Source organism: Cryptomeria japonica, chromosome 1 (genome assembly GCF_030272615.1).
Source record: "Cryptomeria japonica chromosome 1, Sugi_1.0, whole genome shotgun sequence".
NCBI classification, from domain to species: Eukaryota; Viridiplantae; Streptophyta; class Pinopsida; order Cupressales; family Cupressaceae; genus Cryptomeria; species Cryptomeria japonica.
Genome location: NC_081405.1, coordinates 592,387,789 through 592,403,242, shown reverse-complemented (window position 1 = coordinate 592,403,242; position 15,454 = coordinate 592,387,789). Strand labels below are relative to the sequence as shown.

Sequence of the window (15,454 nt, the reverse complement as noted above, 5' to 3'; positions counted from 1 at the left end):
TTAAAAGTTGAAATATGATATAATTAATCCATATTTCAAGATTCAACCAAAGTCCTAAATAGCTATCCATGACATAAATGAAGGTAGCCAAAGAATTGCACAATTTATACAAAAGAACCTTCCACTCAAAGAGACATTGTTTTGTATTAGTAGACATTTTAACAACTTCTTTGATTCCCATTTGGTGATACCTAGATTTTAGGTTTAACATTAGAAACTATTAAGCATGTTGTAATTGATCCATTAAATAATCTATTTGGGTATACAAATACTTATTTTAACAATTATCTTGTTCAAACCCCTTTAATGAATGCACATGCAATGTATCCCATCCTTGTTTAGTATTGCACAACAATTGGAGACTTAAAAGGATATAAACTATGTATAATTACTCATTATTCCAATTTTTTCTTGACCTACTCTCTATCATTGGTAACTCCTTGCCAAGACAATGCCAAATTTGACAATAAACCTTCCAAATGAAGTTAGATTACATGGACTCAATCATTCTCTTGGAAGCATCCTTCACAAATAAATCATCAAACTTGCTCTCCAAATAATTCGATGCACATTGATATTGTTAAGTATGAAGCCCATGTAGACCCCTTATCCCAACCCCTCCTTGTTTTCCTCATGCAAACTCTAAACACACATAGTGATACTATCCTTAGGATTTTCAAGCTAAAAAAAAATGACCCAAGTTTTATATCAATAAAGAAGTCACATGATACCCTCTTACAGGACCTTTATAGTAGTACACATCATATATCTCAAAGGAATTAACTGTAGGGGATGGTCTCTTAATAAGAGCTTTCAAATCCATATGTTAAATGTTGAAGGTCATAATGTACATGTAGTATGGGATGCATTTACTATGCATCTTGAAAAAGTATTGATCTCTAATATATTCATGAACACTCGTTTGAACATAATACTGGGTGAATTCAAATCTAGTAGATTTGAATAACGTCTCTAATTTTACTCTACTAACTTGTAATATATACATATACACTCAAAATGCTTGTTTTTAATAGATTGTACTTCTTATTTCACAATCTTATCATGTCAGTTAATTCAATTATTGTAATATGATTTGATAAAAATAAAACTTGTACTTATTAATATAGTAAATTTGAAAATGTACATTAAATTATTATATCATTAATTATCACCACATTTAATAAGTTATACAAACAACTTAAAATAAATAGCTCAAAATCAAAACTGCACTTCATTGATGATGACTCAATTTACAGTATATATATATTATATGATATTCTTGGTATTAAAATATTAAAAAAATAGGTTTAAAATGTTGTATAAATAGGTAAAAATAAATAGCTCAAAATCAAAACTGCACTAATGGTCGTAAAAATGGGTTATCACATGAGTATGAATGAGGAACTCGTGATAATATTTATTAGGCGTGTTTATTGGAGGGAACTATGGAGGGGAATGGAGCAAGCTATATAAACTAGTAGTTATAGATGAGGTGCGTAGACAAGCCTTAAATTCCTTTTTGGTATAGATGAGTGCTCAGAAAACATTAGTATTTTGAGATGTACAAATTGTGTGGGCGGCTGATTGTAAATGGAAATCAAGCGAAAGTGTTGAAAGAGAAAGGTATTACCGTGCTGTGTAACGCTTCTGAATAAATGTTTGATTTTTTTTTCAGGATTTTGGGCTCCAGCTTTATGTCTTTTCTAAACAAAGTCTAAATTAGAAAAAGTCTAAAATGGACAGCGGTTTGGTAGGTATCTCTAAAGCTGCCCATATTAACGTTATATATGTCATTTTAGCAGCTTGATTGGTAGCCAACACCTCTCTACTCTGCAATTAAATAAAGCGCAAATCAGAACTATATTATTATAAATATGATAATACCTTAAAAAATGAGAATTGTTCTTGTACTGTTTCTGAAATGTTCTTAGAGCGTTCGAGTTCGAATCGGGTTTCTTATGTTACACGTTTTTGTTTTTTAATAAGAGGTCAACGATTTGCTGTATGTGGAGTTGGGAAGGTCGGTAACATTTTACATATTGCACACCATTAATTATGTTGAGCAGAGCAGAGCTGCCGGCTATCCACATATCTGCTTCCCACTATTATAAACGAGTTCCTCTAAAACTAATTATCGTCATTGAATACATCATCAGCGAATATCAGGTATTTATTCTAAACCGTTAAAAATGCTATAGTCAAAATATGTCTAAAGAATAAAGAATAAACTATTTTTCAAGAGGCATTGCACAACAAACTTTGTTTGGTGAATAACTCATCTTTTTAGTACCGATTTTTCTTTTTTGTGGGCCCTAAATTTGGCCTTTAAACCTCCCCTTCCTTTCTATTCGATTGCAGAACACACACAACACTCCGATTGGATACAGCAGTTTGTGAGGCCTCTGATTGTTTGTACTGCACAGCATAGCAAGATTTGCATTGTTTTTAAGTTCAATGGCAGGATCAAAAGTAACACACACAACTGCGACGCCATTAATTGTGGTAATATTGTGCTTGGTGGTCCTCATGGCTTCTGTAGGAAAGCAAGGTGTGATGGCGCAGTCAAGCTGTACCAGTGCCCTTGTGAGCTTATCGCCATGTCTCAATTATATCTCGGGAAATGAGACGACCCCTTCTCAGGGGTGCTGCACTGCCCTTGCTACTGTAGTGAAAAATAATCCGTCTTGTCTGTGCCAGCTGCTGACTGGTAATAATCAGTTGGGAATTGCCATTAATCAGACTCGAGCTCTGGCGATGCCCGCTGAATGCAAAGTTACCACGCCGCCTGTCAGCCAATGCCAAAGTAAAAATTTGTTTCTTTACTTTCTGCTGAGATGCAAATTCAGGAAGTGTATAATGATTGGTTATTGATATTGAAGTGTTTGTTGTGTGCAGGTTCAGGGGCTCCTACAACTTCCCCTTCTCCTACAACTTCAGGGGTCCCTCCTACTTCTCCTTCTGGCAACGGTTCTGGTGCTCCAACTACAGAGGCGACCCCGAGTTCGAATCCCACCCAGAACAATTCAGCTTCGAACATTTTTGCATCCCCTGTCCTTAAGGTCGTAACAGCGGTGGTATTGGCTGCAGTTGTGATGTGAAGATATTAAGCAGCGTGGACTTTCACATAGAAATTATTATCATATTTTATTTTCCTTGTACGATTTTTTAAATAATTGTTTGATTCCCTTTTTTTCTGTAATTGGGAAAACATTTTCGTTTGATAAGCCCTTGGGAGACAAACTAGGCTATGTTTTGGTGAAGAAGTGTAGAACTTTCGTTGCAATCTTACTATTATAGAAAAGTTTAAAATCAATTGTGTTATTAAATGGTTGGTGTATATATATATATAGATTCATATTTTTTTAATGTACCTCCTTCTTCTTTTTTTTTTTTAATGTATATTAAATAATGTTAATTTATTAATATTTATATTTATTATTAAAAAATAAATTTTAATTTAATATCATACAAATGAATTAATCTACTATATTGTGATCTTTCAAATCATAAATTGTTAAGAGTTAGTGGATCCAAAAAACATAGAGATGAATGTCTTATCATTTTAATAAATGAGTATGTCTTATCATTAAATATATCAAATTTCAATATTTATAATTCATTCATAATTTTTACAATATTAATTATTATATAAAATATTTTAAAACCTTTAAAATCTTTCTATGTAAAAATAAATACATTTCACAAGCATCAAATTTACACAAAATATCTAAAAAAAAATTAACTGAAATAATAGTATATATAATCTCTTTATTCTTAATTGATTCATTTTTCATTAAAGAAGAAAGGTTAACTAATAGGAAGAGGATGAGATAATAGAGATTGAAATGACCATACAATTGCTTCCCAAAGGTAACAACGAATAATTAGCTGATAGGCTTCTTATTGCGAGCTTGCACATGTACGGTTGGCCGGGAATTTTGTGTCAGAAAATTAGCATTTATAATACTGCAACATTATTTATCGTGCCAACAATGTGTAGTCCTCAGGCTGTCAATTTACCAGAGGGCCACGCATTCCAACCCACAGGTATTTCATATGACAAAGGGCTTCTTGTTCGACAAGCTACCTGTCACTGAAACAAAGGTTTACGCTACAGCATATCTACAATTTGTACATTTTAGTGCTGCCATACCCTGCAATCCGCTACAAGTTGCTTGTGTGTCGACCACTTGAGTGAGTTGGTAGAATTTAAATGGTATGCTACGACTTCCTCCTTCCTATTAAATTCATCAGTAGACAAAATAAATGAATTTTCTACTCTTTTGCTTACAGAAAATTTGCTCCTATCTAATCTGTGTCCGTAAAGAAATCTTCATAATCTTCCTCAATGCAGAGCAGGAATGGTTTGTCCATTTTTTAATGATGACAACGTGTTTTAACTGATGCAATGAGCATATGCATTTAGTTCTCAGAAACATTTTGTCCTTCACGAAATGTTTTCATTAATACATTCTTGCCTGCCCAAACATTACATAAACACAACACACTTTCATTCGATCGGCACTTGAAAACAAACAAATAGCTCTGATAAGCTTTGGCATTATTTGAAATTTTAAATTTAACACAACTTGTAAACTTTTCACATGGCTTTTCTCACTTTTAAGTGATGTGGCTTAGCTGACGTTTATTCTTAAAAAACAATTTAAAAATAAACATAGTAAATGCGTATGTAACACAAACTATTCCATATATTATTAAAATATAGAGGAAGAAAAAAATCCCACTTAACCATTATTTAATACAATTAATGTATTTGTGTCCTAACTTTTACACCAACTTACTGATTTATAACATTAATGGATATTTTGTATTTTTTCAAGATATGTTTTGATTTCTTTTATGGTGTATTATGAGATAACTTTGTTTTTATTTTCTAATTTATTGGATATATGATTAGAAAAATTGGATAACATTATTTTGGTTTTTTTTCTAAAATTGATTTTAAGGTTGTTTTTAGTTTGTAAGAATGAATATTGGTGATACATAGTTTAAAATTTTTATTCTTTCAGTTTTAGAGGGAAAATATTACTTTTTAAGATTCTTTAATTATTATATTTATTTATTTTTGTAAAAAGAAAAAGGAAAAAATGTTAGAATTGAGTATAATAAATAAATTAAAATAAATTGATTAAGATAAAAAGATACGTGTTGAAGTGCAATTGAAAGGGATAATGTGTTGAAGTACAATAGAGAGTTATTTGTTGTTTTGATAGAACTTTTTAATTGTAGATCAAAATTATTTAAAATTGTTCACATTCAAGTTATTACTAATAGATATATGAATGTGTTGTCCTATTTCAATTAAATCAAAGTTATTATTAACAATATATAAACGTGTTGTCCTATTTCAATTAGATGTTATAACATGATCATATGTAATTTTTGTCTTAGATTGAATATTTTTTGTGTGTTACGTTAATTCAATGGTGGTTACATCATATTGTCTATTTATTCAAAATTGTATGTAGATTTGCCCCTCAAATTTTCATTTTTTTTTTGGTTATGACATTTTCATCAAGTTTCTTAACTTGATTTTTACATATTGTCTATTTATTCAAAATGAAGCATTGTTTTTTTATTTATTTAAATTAATCTCAACAACAATTTGAATTTATTGCAATTTATTTGTGTTGGTATTTGTGATATCTACTAGACCTTTTATTATCATATCTTTTAATAAATTTACAACTAGTTCTTATTTCCAATTTTTTATTTATTTATTTTGGACCCATTCTATAAATTACATTTGATTTATTTTTTATCATTTCAGGTATTCAATTTTCAAATTTCTTATGTTGTTTTTTTGTATTTTTTAAATACTTTTTTGTTCACACTTAAATACGTGACTTGATTTCAATATTTTACTTATATATGTCACCATGTTGATTGATTACTCATTGTTAAAATATGAAGTTGAAATCTTAATGATTTATTCCTCTAGAATTAACACTTATTTTGATTTTTTAGGTCATGGAAAATCCTCAACAACCAATTGAAATAATTGACATTTCAAGTAGCAGTTTAGAAGTCAGTGCTCCATCACCATCAACTATCTCAAATACATCTGTGAATTGGAATGGGTTCAATGAAACATACATTGAGAGTTTTGCAAGAACTCTTTCACTTAGTTGTACTGAGATTGTTGAACAAGTTAAAGTAACAACCTCATGTACACATGATGTCCAAGATTTTAAAGTTAGGGCAATGGAAGACATTGCAACTAAATTTCACGCAACATGCGAGAAATCAGATACATTTGGTAGATTCTTGAGCGCCAGGTATTATGATAAATATTATGGCCAAAGAAATGGTCCTAATATTCATCGTGGATTTGAAGCCTTTTTGAATCATATGTAGTATTGTATTACTATATTTCCCTATGTAGTTAACCAAAAATTGAAATTGTACTACCCCTTTTGCATAAATAAAGTGTTGAAAATTGTTTTCTCTTATCTATATCAAAATATTGCATTGTTTGTTCTTGTACTACACCTCCGCAGGGTCCACTTGTAGTTGAGGAGCCTCATTCTCCACCTCCACCTAGACCTTATTGGGCTCGACAAACATTTGAGTCAGTGGGTTCTCTTGTTGGGGATCCTTCAGATACACAAAGGACTCGATCACAACATTAGGACCTTCCACATGCATTCATTGCTACTGCTTTAGATCCACAGACATTTTGGTAAGCATCAGGGGTTCCTGAGTGGGACCACGCTATGGAGGAAGAGTATAGTTCCTTGATGAGGAACAAGACATGGGACTTAGTCCCTCTCCCTAAGGGGAGAAAGATGGTTCAATGTAAGTGGATTTATCGGACCAAGTTTGCAGTAGATGGTAGTGTTGATAAGTATAAGGCTCACCTTGTTGTGAAAGGTTTCTATCATGTTCCAGGTGTTCACTATATTGAGACCTTTGCGCCCATAGCCAAGATGAACTCCATTCACTTGACACTTGCTATTGATGCAGCTCATGGTTGGGTTGTACATCAAATGGATGTGAAGAGTGCTTTTCTTCATGGGGATCTTGATGAAGAGATTTATATGGAGCAGCCACAAGGTTTCATCCAGGATTCTTCCTTGGTTTGCAGACTAAGGAAATCTCTCTGTGGCCTTAAGCAGGCCCCCAGGGCTTGGTAAGCCAAGATGGATTCCTTTCTTCTCTCCGCAGGATTCACCAGGTGTCATTTTGATCTAAATGTCTACATTTTGCGACAGGATGACTCTCACTTGATACTTGTGCTTTATGTTGATGATTTGATCATTACAGGGAGCACTCCATCCACCATTAGCAGGGTCAAATCTTATTTGCATGACAAATTTACTATGACTGACTTGGGTCTTTTGCACTACTTTCTTGGGATAGAGATTTCATAGTCACCTTCTAAGATTACTCTTTCGCAGCCCAAGTATGCTCTTGATCTACTTGCACGCTTTCATATGGTTGATTGTAAGCCTACACCGAATCCCTTTCTCTCAAGAGTCAAGCTTGAGGCTCAATGCTCTTCTCCACCAGTTGATGCCACATTTTATCATCAGCTTGTGGGTAGTCTCATCTACTTGACTCACACACATCCTAATATTTCATTTGTAGTTGACATGGTTTCCCGCTTCATGCACGAACCACATGAGCTTCATTGGAAAGTCGCCAAAAACTTCCTTCATTACATGTAGGGTACACATCATTATTATGTAGTGCGTATCAATCTTGAATATTATTGTAGTATTGTTCTACAGTGGAGCAGGTTGTAGACATATTCACCAAACCTTTCACCGAGAGTAAGTTCCAGCAGTTTTGAGCTCTCTTGGGGGTGCAAGATGCCTCATTAGGGGGGGGTCCGCTGACTTCCCCTTCCTCTCTTATGGGGGGGAATTTTTCCTCTTTGAGGTTTTGTCCTTCTTCTTTGAGAGTCTTTTGTACCTTCATCTCTCTTTTGGAGGGGATTTTTTTCCCACTGGGTTTTCTCCCTTTCTTCGTTTGTGAGAGATTGCATTGCATAGGTTTGTTTGCATTTTCATATTGTACATGGGTACCTATCATGGCCTCGTAGCCGGGACCCATCTTGCATTGTTGAATTGAGTCTTCATTCCCCTAAGTTGTACTTAAGGGGGGGATGTTGGTGTAAATAATTATTCATCATGGGTATTATTACACTTTACTTAAGTTAACTTAGGATAATGCATCTCATTGTAGTTTGGATATGAGACACTTAGGGAAGTGTGCACATAGAGATATAGCTTGTAGGAGAAATTCCACCTTTTGTGGTCTTCCACCTCTTGTGAAATATTATATTATTTCTCCTACCTACCCCTACTTTTTCTTACCTACCCTTGTTTTTCATTGAGCCACATGTCATGATTGTGTTCTCACATATCCATATGGCCTTGCCTACATAAGTAGGCCCATATTCATTGTATTAAAAAATTCAGTTAATCATTTTCATATTGATGAGAATACAGTTTTTTCTTATCATTCTTTTGTCTCTCTTTTATGCTTTTCATTGTGCCCTTGTTCTTGGCAAAATCTCACACTCTTCTTTAATAAAGATTTTTTTTACAATAGCAAGTTCAAACATGTGCTATTAGTTGTAAGCTCATTCAGTTATAGACATAATTATTCTTTTCATATATTTACAAATATTGAATTTCTAATTTTTTTAGAAGCATTTGAATGGCATGATTTTAAAAGAGGGGCTACTAAAAAGGCAAGCAACTAGACACTTCATGATCAAGAAAAGAAAACAAACAAGAGTTATCATCTTTATCAAAAATAATATTTTCATTTCTTTATATTTATATATATACTAAAATGGTTACAAATGATGATTATCTTTATGTGTGTCAATGCATTTGAATGATAGAATTTTTTCAAAGCAGCACAAAAAGTTTAAAAAGATACTAGTGTAACTTTGATTCATTCTCAAACAATGATGAAGTTTACCAAAATTATGTACAAAATTATATTATACAATGATACATGTTTATAAATCTACACTTTTATACAATTTCTTATAAAATGTTAAATTTAATTTACACTTTCCCATCAATCACTTATCGACGTACCCTTTGCACCTCCTATGGCTGAAGTGCTAGTTTGTTAATGTGGATAAAACGACCCAAATTGCCAGAATAGATGGTTCACTAGCTGACTTATCGGCTTCCCTAAAAGTAGTTAGCCAATAGGCTTCTTATTGTGATCTTGCTCGTATACGAATGGCCGGGAATTTTGTCTCATGCCTGTAAGTCTTATATTGGAAAATTTCTTTTGATCGGATCAACAAGTCTTCCTTGCATTTATAATACTGCACTATATCATACAACATTACTTATCATGCCCACAATGTGCAGTCCAACCCACACGTCATTTCATATGGCAAAGGGCTTCTTGTTTGGCAAGATACCTATCACTGAAACAAAGGTTTACGGTATCATAAGCACCAACTCCCCTCCTCTTTGTAAAAATGCTTTCATTTTATTAATGATTTATTTTCTTTAGTCAAGTAATCCACTTGAGTGACTTGGTAGAATTTTAATGGCAAGCCAACAACATGCTACGGCTTCCTCCTTCCTATTAAATTAGGTTGTTTGAATCACTTCTCACGCCTGCTCTTTTGCTTACAGAAAATTTGCTCCTATCTAATTTGTTTCAGTAAAGCAATCTTGCTAATATTCCTCAATGCAGAGAAGAAATGGTTTGTCCATTTTTTTATGATGACAACATGTTTTAACACATGCAATGAGCATATGCATTTAGTTCTCAACCATATTCTATCCTTCAGAAGATGTTTTCATTAATACATTCTTGCATGCCCAGACATTACATAAACACAACACACTTTCATTCGATCAACACTTAAAAACAAACCAACAGATCCAATAAGCTTTGGCATTATTTGAAGATTTTGAAGGTATTTGCATCAAGCTTATGTATCATTTGAATAATTTTGTAAAGTTTATAGAATTAAATGGGTGTAAACATAATTATATGTTTTGAAAAAGGTTTTAGTCTACAATGTACACAATGTGGGGAATGAGAAAAACTAGAGTTTCGTTTGGGAGAAAATGCTTTGTTGATTTCAAATATGAAAATTGCAGTTCATAGATTTGGTTGTTCCTCTGGTAATTTGTCGTAAACTATACAAAATTTAGGAATAGTGATAAATTAACTATTAGATGTTTTACCTAGGGTTTCTGTCTGCACTGTAATTGAGATGTTAAAAATGCTTTGCTGCTGAAAAAGTGGCTTGATGAGTTTAATTTGACCTTTTTTCTGTAATTTATATGTTTTAGCTCAATATTTTGTGTTTTTTTCAGGGTTTTATACTATACAAAAGTGAATTGGAATTGTGATAAATTTTAGTTTTATGTGTTTTAGCTAGGGTTTCAATCTGCAATTTACTTGGTATAAGGAGAAAATCTCAGTTCTGGAAAAGTGGCTTTTTTGACTTGAATTTGATGTTTGTGTTGTATAATGATACAATTCAATTTGTTTGTTAGTTTTGTGTTTTGTTAATCTGTACAAAACTCATAAAGCATAATGATAGAATCTAACATTCAGTTTTCACCTTGTGCTTTTGATGGTATTTTACTATGGACTAGAAAAAATCTGAATTTGTTGAAAAAATGACTTTTATGAATTTAATTTTGTAAGACCCCCTTTAAATTTTTGCTGAATATTTTTGCCTCAATATTAAATCTTACTAATTGTGTTGTAATTTTGTACTGTTGTCTCTAGGGTTTCAGTTTGTAGGTTTATCATACTTTGTTGTTTGTTGTGTTTGTCATATAATTTGCATATGCATAGGTACAATAGAAATAGAGAAGAAGTTTGGAAAATAATAGACATGGTAAAAACATACAAGAAACTCACTTTTACTGAGAACCTAGTGCTAGACAAAACTGACAAGCTCTTGAATATGACTTAGAAAATAATGAAAGATATCAGGGTTATGAAAACCGAGCACAAGTCAAGGATTGCCCATTTGAAAAAAGTATAGAGGATTTAAAGGGAAACCTCAGGGGATTGGTGGAGATTAGGAAATAGGCGATGTATAATACTGTAGAAGACCTTAAAAGGCTTAATGAAAAAATCGCCATACATAAAGCCCAGCTTGTAAGTTCTGATCCATCTTCAGTTGTTAAATTGAACAAGAAGAGCTTGGAGATTAATACACAGAAAATGTAGACCTCTTCAGGTCCCTCTACTTGGACTAGAAGCAAAAAACAAGAAAGAGGCAACTCAAGATTCATTATGGAGGAGCTCGAAGATATTAAGAACAAAATGATTCAAAAGAGTACTAAGCTCATGAAAGCTCTTACTTAGTTTTTTGATTTATGGACTATGCTTTTTTGCTATGGTTTCATTTATTTTTGTTAGGTGTTGTGGGGTGTATCCCCTATTTCTATAGCCATTTGGAAGATGTTTAGACTTTGGTATGCTACTAGCTTTCTTTTTGTTGGATTTGGGTTTTGGGTCCTTATAAAACCTGTTTATCTTAATAAAAAAAATACTCTTAAAAGATTAATTTGCAATCGGTAAAGAAAAACACAAAGTTGGGGGACTTGAACTAACAAAAATGGTCAATTAGAGATTTGAGTCCAAACTAGACTAGTATATTGGAATAAAAAAGGAGAGATTGTTCTTCATAAAGGACAAATTCCAATGAAGCTAGAAGTTGCAAGGACATATTTAGACATAACTAAAGTTCGTTTTTATAGGGAATTAAGAATACATAAGAAATGAAACTTGAGGACATAAAAACTAGATGGGAATTAGAAATAATGTTTCTACAAGATAATTGCATAGTATCAACATAGCATAAAGAGTGGTCTAGGCAAGGAAATTATTTTCAAATTGAAGACTCAATTTTTTTCCAAAGAAAAGTTAGTCTTCAATTGATTCAAGATTCAACTATCATCGGGAAAACTCAAATTATTCACTCACTAAGATAGTTGAGTAAACACATTTATTATATATCCTCTATTACAATAGGTACACTGCATGTTTTTCTTTCTAACGGAATGTGAAGTTTCTTTCTCCCATATTTTGCTAGAATATCCTATTGTATTTTTTTATTTTCTCTATTTCCTCACATTTACTTAATTCTTTTTTTCCAAGACTAGGATTCTATTTTTTCATTATCTCCTTTAATTAATTTTATCTTGTACATTATTTACCCTCTATAATAACCTGGATTTATAGTTTCAGAGTAAACCACTTTATTCTTTGTTTCTTAATTATTGTTTCTTAAAATTTGTGAAATGCACTTTTAAATCTATAATAATATTGTTTGACCAACTAATTCTTCTCTTGTATCATTTCCCACATTCTATCAACACTCTTAGTATGATTATCATGAGAAAAAAAATCTCAAAATTTATTCTCATATCTTGAATACCATGTCTTTTTTATGCTTTAAGGATACAATAATATATCATTTCAGGGATTTGTATCTCAATGTATCTAAAAAACCAATATAGTCCAGTCTAATACTCATCTATGACATCTCTATTCAATGTTTGGTGTATTTACCTATCACAAAGAGTTTAGTTCCATTTGTGACCATCATTATAGGGTATGAAGGTGTATTTTATTTATCTTTATCTTTTTAAATTATTTTACATCTGATTAATTTCTTTTTCTTAGCTCTCTTTCTTGTCCTTACCTATTATTTCTCTATCTTTACTTTTTATTTTTGTAATATTTTTTTTTCCCTTCACCTTTGTGCAATTAAATTTCAAAGCATTCACTACCTAGTATTATCTCAAAAAATATTGCATTCTTCACTTTTTCTCACTATTTCTAGTATCAAAGACATAATATGTATTTGTTCGTCATAAACTCTTCTTTCCTTATTTAGCATAGGAGCTAACTCTTAATCTACGGGCTTCACCTCTTCAAGGTGTCTTTTCATATTTGTGGATACAACTTTTGTTATTTTAATCATTTTTTGATGATATGTCACTAGTTGATGTGGTATTCTCCCACCCTTCTTCCAATGCTTCAATTATTTCCATGATAAAATATTTTCTCATTTCTCATGTATTATCTTCTTGCACATTCTTTTATTTATCAACTAAAATTCTAACTTTCTCATTATTTATTTTAGTCAATATAAATTAACATATACTAATTTGTTGAAGTAGTCTTCTCTTAACTTCAAAGGTTTATGTTTTAAAATTATGGTTAACAAAACCTCACATCCTTCTTTTACTATGACACTAAGGTTAAATATATCTAATTTAGAATTTGGTTCTCGAATAAAAAGTTATAGTAGAGGAGCACCCTTTGTTCTACAATCTAACTAAGCACTACTAGTTTTATTCCTTTTATAAATGACTGTTGAAATTCCTCATATTCATTTATCTAATGTGCTAATCCTTTCATATTCTCTTCTTTTTTTAATATGTATATTTAGTTGCTAAAATGTTTCATTATTCTTTGAAAATATTATAATCATGAACACACACACACACACACACACACACACACACACACACACATATATATATATATATATATACATCAGTTGTAGTGGTAGATAAAAATACTTTGTAAGAGATATTATTGTGTCATTAGAGAGTATGTTCTTTTAGTTCAATTTATGGAAATTTGTGTAAAGATCAAAGACAACAAATCTTAGTGATAGTGAATGCTTCTAATCCCTAAAGATAAGGATATGTCAAATGAACGCAACTTAATGATTTTAAATAATTAAAAATAAAAAATTACTCAATTTTAATCACTTTAGGCTAGAAATATAGATCAACCAAATTTTTTAATTGAATTTTGAAAAAAAAATCAATTCTAATGACAAGAATGAACTAGAATGAATACACAATCAAATTCAAATATATATAAATCATATTTAAACATGTATGCATATATCTAATCAATATGATACCTAAATATATTTATGAAGTTTGCCTCTTTACCAAAAAAAACAAAAAAAAAACATGATATATAAATAAATATATAAAATTATATTAAAAATTAAATATACAAAATATATATATAAATAGATAAGACCTTTAAAACTTTAGCTTTTAACAAAAATACAATATTTATTAATAAATACGTATAATTAAACAAAAAGTGATCAGAATTGCTAATTTTAGCATTGCACAAGATGGGTATAACAAAGGCAAAACCTCTCTAAAGCCGAGAAGATTGAGCATCGACGTCAAAGCCAAACGCATGCGAGAATTTAAAAATATAATTGCGTCTGCCACATCGTTGCAGAGTAGAGTGTTTGGCTACTAATCTATCTTGCTCCTCAATATCACTATTAAAAATCACTTACCCTAAATCACTCGCTGCCACGAAACATTGCTGTGGTCATAACATATAGTTTGGTGAATACTCATCTTTGGAGTACAGACTCTTCTCTTTATCGTGGGCCCCAAAATTTCCCTTTAAACTTCTGCGTCCTTTCTGCTCAGTTGCAGTAAACGCACAACACTGTTTTTCGTATCAGCAGTTTGTGAGGCATCTGATTTGTTTTGTTTGTTAGTTCAATGGCAAGATCAAGTGTAACACACACAACAGTGACTCCCATAATTGTGTTTATACTGAGCATGGTGGCCCTCATGGGAAAGGAAGGCGTCGTGGGGCAGTCGAGCTGTACCAACGTCCTTTCCAGTTTATCTCCGTGTGTCAATTATATCTTGGGAACTCAGATGACCCCTTCTCAGGGGTGCTGCGACGCCCTTGCTTCTGTTGTGGAGAAAAATGCTCCCTGTCTCTGCCAGCTGGTCACTGGTAATAATTCGCTGGGGATTGCAATTAATCAGACTCGAGCTCTGGCCCTGCCCAGCCTATGCAAAGTCACCACACCGCCTGTCAGCCTATGCCAGGGTAAAAATCTGCTTGTTTACTTTCTACTGGGATGTAAATTTAAGGGTGTTCAATGATTTTTTTTTGTTAATTTTCAACTGTGTAGGGATCCCTAGTCCTACCGCTCCTTCTGGCAATGGTTCTGGAGTTCCAACTACGGAGACACCCCTGAGTTCGAATCCCACCCACAATAATTCAGCGTCCAGCGCTTTTGTATCCGTTGTGCTTAATGTCGTAACAGCAGTGGTATTTACTGCAATTGTGATGTGAATATATATAGTGTGTGTGTGTGTGTATGTTTGAGAAATTGAAGCATAGCGAGATATTAAGCAGCGTGGAGTTCAGTATAGGTTTGTTATTATTGTATGTTTTCGTTTTCTGGTATGTTTCCCCTACTTCCTTAGGGGCAAAAACTTTTTTAAATTGATAATCAGTTTTAGAGAGAAACCAGGCTTTGTTATGCTGAAGCAAGTGTAGGAGATAAAGCAGTGGTTGAAGCTTCTCAATCTGGTCATGATTTTGTAAGCTTCTATTAATTAATATTACAAAGTGAGGGTTGTTTTTTCACAATGACTTCAGTGTGTGTGTCTGTACAAAAAAA

The 15,454-nt window shown here is 32.3% G+C and overlaps 2 protein-coding genes across 2 annotated transcripts; both read left to right on the top strand.

Annotated features, from left to right (window-relative positions):
• Positions 1-2,356: 2,356 nt before the first annotated feature.
• On the top strand, positions 2,357-3,323 carry LOC131028679 (non-specific lipid transfer protein GPI-anchored 5). The gene is made up of 2 exons (XM_057959019.2): positions 2,357-2,803; positions 2,896-3,323. Exons 1-2 carry the CDS (start codon positions 2,455-2,457, stop codon positions 3,096-3,098), a joined length of 552 nt encoding a protein of 183 aa, XP_057815002.2. The 5' UTR covers positions 2,357-2,454; the 3' UTR covers positions 3,099-3,323.
• An 11,211-nt stretch (positions 3,324-14,534) lies between these two features.
• On the top strand, positions 14,535-15,123 carry LOC131029030 (non-specific lipid transfer protein GPI-anchored 5). Its single transcript, XM_057959422.2, has 2 exons — positions 14,535-14,874; positions 14,960-15,123. The coding sequence occupies exons 1-2, from the start codon at positions 14,535-14,537 to the stop codon at positions 15,121-15,123; spliced, it is 504 nt and encodes a 167-aa protein (XP_057815405.2).
• The last annotated feature ends 331 nt before the right edge of the window (positions 15,124-15,454 follow it).